Source organism: Branchiostoma floridae, chromosome 6 (genome assembly GCF_000003815.2).
Source record: "Branchiostoma floridae strain S238N-H82 chromosome 6, Bfl_VNyyK, whole genome shotgun sequence".
In the NCBI taxonomy this organism is placed as follows: Eukaryota; Metazoa; Chordata; class Leptocardii; order Amphioxiformes; family Branchiostomatidae; genus Branchiostoma; species Branchiostoma floridae.
The window spans coordinates 23,163,942-23,170,688 of NC_049984.1; the positions used below are offsets into that span (position 1 = coordinate 23,163,942).

Genomic DNA, 6,747 nt, shown 5'->3' on the forward strand with positions numbered 1-6,747 from the left:
ATTTTTCCCATTGACCTTAAAGCATTAAGAAATAGTGTTTAGCGACCATCTGTACAACGCCGCCACGTCGCCACGACTGCACGCCTGCCATTCAGGTACATTCAGTACAGTCAAACCTGTATTAGCGGCCATCTTTGCATAGCAACCACCTGGCCATTGTAATCATTTTTTGTCGGTCCCTTGGATTTTTCCCATTGACCTTAAAGCATTAAGAAATAGTGTTTAGCGACCATCTGTACAACGCCGCCACGCCTGCACCACTTCCGGTCCCATAGATACAGAAACACTGCATATTGCGACCATACGGCGGTCGTACATGTATGTCAGTCACCCTGCGCTGAGTTCAAAATCGTAGTTTGCAAGGATTTGGAGTTCCCGACAGGGTCATTTGAGCGGTAACGGAAGGTACGCGTGCCTTGAACGTTAGAGCGCAAGTCCTTGTCGGCGAATTTACCAACATTCCGTATGGCAATATCAATCATTTTTGGTAGACTTGACTTTAAGACGATCGAGACAATGTTACTTGGTGAGAAAGATTAGTGGGTACTGAAATCATGCCATGTGTAACTTATTGCTCATGACCAATTGATCAGCATGTTCTCTATAGTGGCCACCTGTCTGAGGCAGCCATATTTCTCCAGTCCCTTAACTGGCCGCTATAGGCAGGTTTGACTGTATTTATTAGACCAATCATGAATGGATGACAGAAGACTTGTTAGGGAAGTAATCAGTTGAGCAGCTTGATGCTAGAATAGGCTAACATCTTCCCAAAAGGCATGTTATTTTACAAGACTGTGTTCTTCTGATCTCCAGATGGCTAAATGGGACTACCTCTACCTTTTCACCACACTTGCTGATGATGTATTCTATCCCCTTTACAGCACAAGACGTTCACTGGGAAGCACATGCTACCGGAGGACAAGCAGAACGAGGAAATTTTCCGGCGTAACATTCGTCACCGTCGCCATCGTCACCACAGACACCGTATGTACAATCTATTCTGCAGCTGTATTCCTCGTACAGTAACTGGTGACGGTAATCTTGTATTTGGAAGATTAGGGGTTCAAACATTGGCTACATCATAAGACTTGAAAAGATATGAAAAATAGTACATATTGCATTAGGACTCGCAGAACTTGTAGAGAATACTATTGGTTAGTTAAACACACTCCACTACAAGTACAGACCAGACCCCCTTCTACAGTGTCCTTCTGTGGCTATAGAAACGAAGATGGGCATTGCCATATACACCATCAGGTGGGGAAGGTGATGACTAACAGTAGACAGGAAATGGTGCTGGTAGTTGCAGATTTAGCAGCACTAATTTGACGCATATGAAAAATTGATGGCATAATGGTCAGATGTTGGCACATCCATTGTCACACCAAATCCATGTGACTGTATATTTTGGCACACTTTTTGACAGATTAGCTAAAAGGCTCTACCATCATTGTAGATACCTGTATGGTATATCATATTTAGCGACATGACTGCCATGGGCACAATGTTGAGGCATGGTGAGCATCGAACTCGGAAGCTATAATTTGTTTCTAACACTATAGACTAGCAGTTTCTACATCAACTTCACCTTGACGGATGAACAAACAAACAAAACTATTGTTTTCACAGACAAGAGAAATGGACTGAGGAACGGCTGCAGAATGAAGAAGTCGTCCAGCGGGGATCACCTCATGCCTCCTGAACCGCACGGCCGGCCTCGGCGCAACGTCAGCTGGTCAGACGAGAAGAACAAGTCTCTGGTTCAAACAAGTAAGATTTTGCAGCTTTTGTGTTTTTAAGTCTCCTGGAGCTCATGTTCCTCCATTGCTAGTTGCCAGATACAGCTCTCCTCATATGAGTGGAGAAGGGCATACAGTGAGTGACTGTCACAATTTTAATGTCAATGAGCTTGAAGGGTTCATGACCATATGAATGCAGTACTTAAAGTATGTTATTCGGATGAATGTGTTAAAGATAAATTCATCAAAACTTAACCACTCTCTGACAACTAGCGATGGAGCGCCATGAATTTGAGCGCATGCCATGTTAAGGCACCTCCCATTAAGTGTAATACATAATGTACCTTTTGTATTTGTCGTAACATAAATCATACTAGACACTTGTGTTGATAGCGTTATCTATCTAATATCTGTTATTAATATTTAATATTTCTGTTTGCATTGTACCAGATCATTACAAACTTATGGTTGTCAATGATTGTTCATTCAAAATGTTTTGAAGCATTATGAATGTCCAATTTTTTTTACTAATTTACCAAAAACAGTTAAATTTGCTAAAGATAATGTGAAAGTGTTGCAATTATGTCTATTTTGTGCAGTTTTTTGCTTTAAAAAAACTGTTTATTTGTAATTAAGTCTTCTGAAAAACAAAATTTGATTGTTATTTCGTGACAAACCAATGGTCTAACATTCCTTCATCAGAACTGTTCACAACGTCTTCGGTGGCAACTTCCCTCGAATCCATAGAATCAGGTGACATGTGATATGGGATGTTTGTCAGTATTGTAAAGTCTTGACATGCTTTTCCCCATGGTCTTGTGAGTCTGACAAAGTATCAGTGGTTTTGTTTTTTTCGTGTAAAAACTGTAAAACCTGCTTGCCTTATCTGGTTTAGCGTCCGTTGTTGCTCTTTTTATTAGAATGGCAGCAACATTGGTAACTCTAGTTCACCTTTATCCGCGGGGTAACCTATATTCGTTGTTTAAAAAAACATTGAGGTATTTAGGGATATCAAGTCGACAAATGTTAGTTTCAAACTGCAGTATTTTGAAAATTTGAAAATATTCAAGAACCATCCGTCCACTTGATATCCCTAAATACTCTGTTTTTGATAACAGCGGATATAGGCAACCCCGCAGATAAAGGTGAACTAACGTTAGATCAATATCCTCCATGTGTGAAACCTAAAGAGGAGCTAAATATACCCCAAAGACAAGTTCTCGTCTTGTTCTGCATAAGGTCGTCATAGTTCAGGGATCTACCATCATTTGAAACTAATGTCATGAAGGGATATACTGGCTTTCACGAGGATGGATTTTGAGGAATTTTTCAATGCATTAGAGGGAATCCATGACTTGAGGTGTCAAAAAGTTAACAAGGAAAAACAGCTCAAAGGCCCTTTAGAGATTACTGATAGGAACAGGCTGTCTCCTGTCACAAACTTAGTCAATCAAGTAGCCTTGACAGTACAGTCATTGGTGGTCTCAAATGGTCGGTTAGCCCCAAACTATGACAGACTCAAGTAAAATAATTGAGAAAATTCTGGCATATGTTTATCAAAGTACTAAAAGGGGAGTTCAGATTTACATTTAACTCCCCTTCAAGCCCACAACATACGGTGTAGGCCTAGGGGGGCATTAATTTGTGAAAAGCAAAATTTGCAAAATTTTCTGGTGAATCGACAATTAAACAGTACTAGCAACCTAAATAGCTTATTGTGAATGTTACTGGTACTGTTAATTATATGTTCTAATGGTACTAACAAGTTAAATGTTGTCTTTACAGCACAAGCACCAGTTGATCTGGTGGTAACGGCTGAAGATAATGAAGAAGATGATGATGACCTTGGGATCACCTTCACAGCCAAGAAGGAGCTCAAACCTTATGGTGAGTGCACTGAAGATGTGATTGTTGTTTGTTTCCTTGTTTTGAAATTATAGTTTTTGTTTATATTTAGTATACTGATTAAGTATCCACATGGTTATCAATGTTAGTTTAAGGGTGTGTGGCCCAGACTCACTCACTCACTATCCGGTTTATCGTTTGATGTTCACAAACAGTCAAATCTGCCCAAGAAGATCACTCATGGCACCAATAAATTATGGTCTATCTGTCAGTGAACAGGTGGTCATCACTGTAGGCAGGGTTCTAAGCACATGTGACTATACCGACAAACTGAAGCGGTTAGAGAGACAACAATAACAACATGATGCTTCAATCTGTCGGGTTTTCGGAAAACCCTGTCCAGTCCAGACAGGGAAATGGGGCGGAAAACCCTGTCCAGTCTGAAAAGAGGGTCTGCATAGGGGTTCCTGGCAATGCTTAAAACTATTACTTCAGACAGCACTTACACTAAACTGATACACATAACTATAGAATGATTAGAATCGGCAGCATAATGAGTGACCCAAAGGTGCAATATGCATGCACACAAAGTCAGTTCTGTCAAATGCAAAGTACCCATTTTTTAACACTTATCTGGTAGGACATGAGGGGGAGAGAATTACACCCATTGTCCATCAAACAATGGGTAATGAATGTCCGTCAATTTCGGGTTGTTAAATAGTGGCAATACATTACAAAGACAGGCTTGAAAGGTTTTCTTTAAATGATAAGTGTGCAGCACTCATTTTGAGAGCTGGTCTGTTTAGATCCTGGTTTAATAGAATGACTGCGAAAGGTTTCAATATCAACACGACTTTAGTACACAATGTTATAACATTACATATATTTTACAATGCACTACAATAAATCCGAGATGGCATTTTTCAAACCCTAGTGCAAGTTGTGAGCTATATAGAACTATGTACCTTTTAAAAATAATGTGTTTTATTTGCAAAATTACGACGTAAGGCTAATAGCATGTTCAGTCTCAGTTAAAGTTTTTTATATGATGCACAGAAGTAACAGTGATGGATGGTTTTTGTTAAGTTATAATTTTTGTATGACATTGTGTCACACTTCAAGTTGATGGTATTTCTGTGCTTAGCCATATTAAAGATAAAAAATGTTGTTGTATACTAGTACTTAGTAGCTTACAACGTATACCCCCATGCAGACCCTCTTTTCAGACTGGACAGGGTTTTCCGCATTCCGGACTGGACAGGTTTTTCCGAAAACCCTCAATGGGTCAATGAGAAAAAATATCTGTAGGACCACTAAAAAGAGGTCACCGTGGTCAAGTGGTCCTTATGTAGAGGTGATCACTTGACAAATGTTCAGCTGCAGGTTTCACTGTTAAACTAGAATACATTTAGTCTATAGCTGACATTTAGGGTACTGTCTGTCACCTTCCTCAGGGCAAACAACAAGCTTATTGATACGACAAAGTACCATGACTTTGAATAACGCATTCAGGGCTTGAAATCCTTTTTTTCTGCATACCTGCACCAGACAAATTTTGCCTGCACCCCTTTGAATTTAAGAACTTAATAGATCAAACTAAAATATTTCAGGTACCTTTCTTTTTTTCTTTAATTTATACTTTATAGGTGGTAACAGTTAGTGTCGCTAATTAAAATCCATATACACCTTCATCATAGGGTATTTACATGTACAATGTTATAATGTATAAAACCCAGTACATAGACCAGTGCAGTTCACTGGTGCAGGTAGACACCAGAAATACCTGCACAGCTTCAACATTACCTGCACTAACCTGCATATGCAGGTGGTATTTCGAGCCCTGACATTGTAACGTGAATGATGCAGAAGTGACACCTAGCTGCAGTGATGAGAAGCAGAGTATTTACTTTTCTGAGGAAGGTGACAAACAGTCAATATATTACATTTTGTGATTGTGAATAAGGAAAGTTGTTATCCACAGGAAAAATGATATTGTATTGTAACAGTGATATTCTTCTTGTAGACAACATGGACGCTCCCAGGGCCATCCCCAAACCTACAGTGGCAGAAGAAGCCTTACCGTGGAAGTCAGGCGTAGCGGAAGCAGCGCGAGCGATCCCCGATCAAGACCTGCTGAACGACAGCTCGCAGCCCAGCTGGACTCTCCCCTCCTCCCCCACTCCTGCCGCACCCCCCTCTTTCCCCCCTTCCCCAGACCAGGCCCCCTGGATGGTACCAGAACCCCCCTGGTTTTCCAAACAGGACAGCACGCACCCCTCCGACCGGAGAGAAGAAGAGGAGCCTATGCTACCCAGGAGTCAACAGCAGAAGTCAAATAAGTCAAACCCAGAAGAAGTGCCTCTACTACCATCTGGTAAGAAAACCCCCTCCCCTCCCAAGGGGGGTGCAAAAAGGACACTTTTGCCTAACCAAGTAGAGATAGAAATACCTGATTCTCCAAGCCTTAGGATGGACCGAGATGATGACGTTGCAGAGAGAGAGTCTTGCGTCTGATTCGTCCACTGCAAGCTAGCTGCATGGCATCCAGACTTCCATACAGTATGCAAAATGGTGTATAGTGTGCATTGCCAACTAAAATGGCCAATTTTTTTGCAGTGCAGTGGTTGCCATAGTACAGGTCATTTTGATACACTCAACTTTCCTATTAAAGATGTTGTGAGAGAAACAATTTTTCATAAGGAAGTACAAAGTATTGCAACTTTTCAAGGATAACATTTATCAATAAGCAACTGTGTACCACTACGGTAACCATAACCATGAAACAAAAAAAAAAACGGTGTCATTTTTTGTTTTCTGGCATGTGAGTCTCTTTGGTGAAACACTTTGTGTACTGAGTCTCTTGAAATGTCTTGTTAACATTTTTGTCTGTGCACCTTTTTCTTTTAACACTGCTGTTGAGTGCTTTGAAACCTTTTCGTTGCTTTGCTTTGTTCCCTACGCACTAATAGAAGGGCAGTTATCACAGTTGAGTTACCGAGTAGAGTGCTAAAAATGCAAAAACGATAAAAGAGCCACCTAAAATCCTCGAAAATCCTCCTTTTCCTTGAATATTTGGCCCATTCTCGAGATTTTTTGCGTCACCATAACTGTCGTCTTTTTTAAATGTTGTCTTTCATCTACTTTCAATTTGTCTTTGTCACAG

The 6,747-nt window shown here is 40.5% G+C and overlaps 1 protein-coding gene across 1 annotated transcript in view; it reads left to right on the top strand.

Annotated features, from left to right (window-relative positions):
• Positions 1-6,367, top strand: part of LOC118417693 (sodium/hydrogen exchanger 2-like) — a 45,514-nt gene extending 39,147 nt beyond the window's left edge. Inside the window, exons 14-17 of the mRNA XM_035823356.1 lie at positions 882-984; positions 1,630-1,770; positions 3,525-3,626; positions 5,608-6,367. Of these exons, the coding sequence (XP_035679249.1) occupies positions 882-984; positions 1,630-1,770; positions 3,525-3,626; positions 5,608-6,098 (837 nt within the window). The 3' untranslated portion in view covers positions 6,099-6,367. The remainder of the gene's footprint in view (positions 1-881; positions 985-1,629; positions 1,771-3,524; positions 3,627-5,607) is intronic.
• The last annotated feature ends 380 nt before the right edge of the window (positions 6,368-6,747 follow it).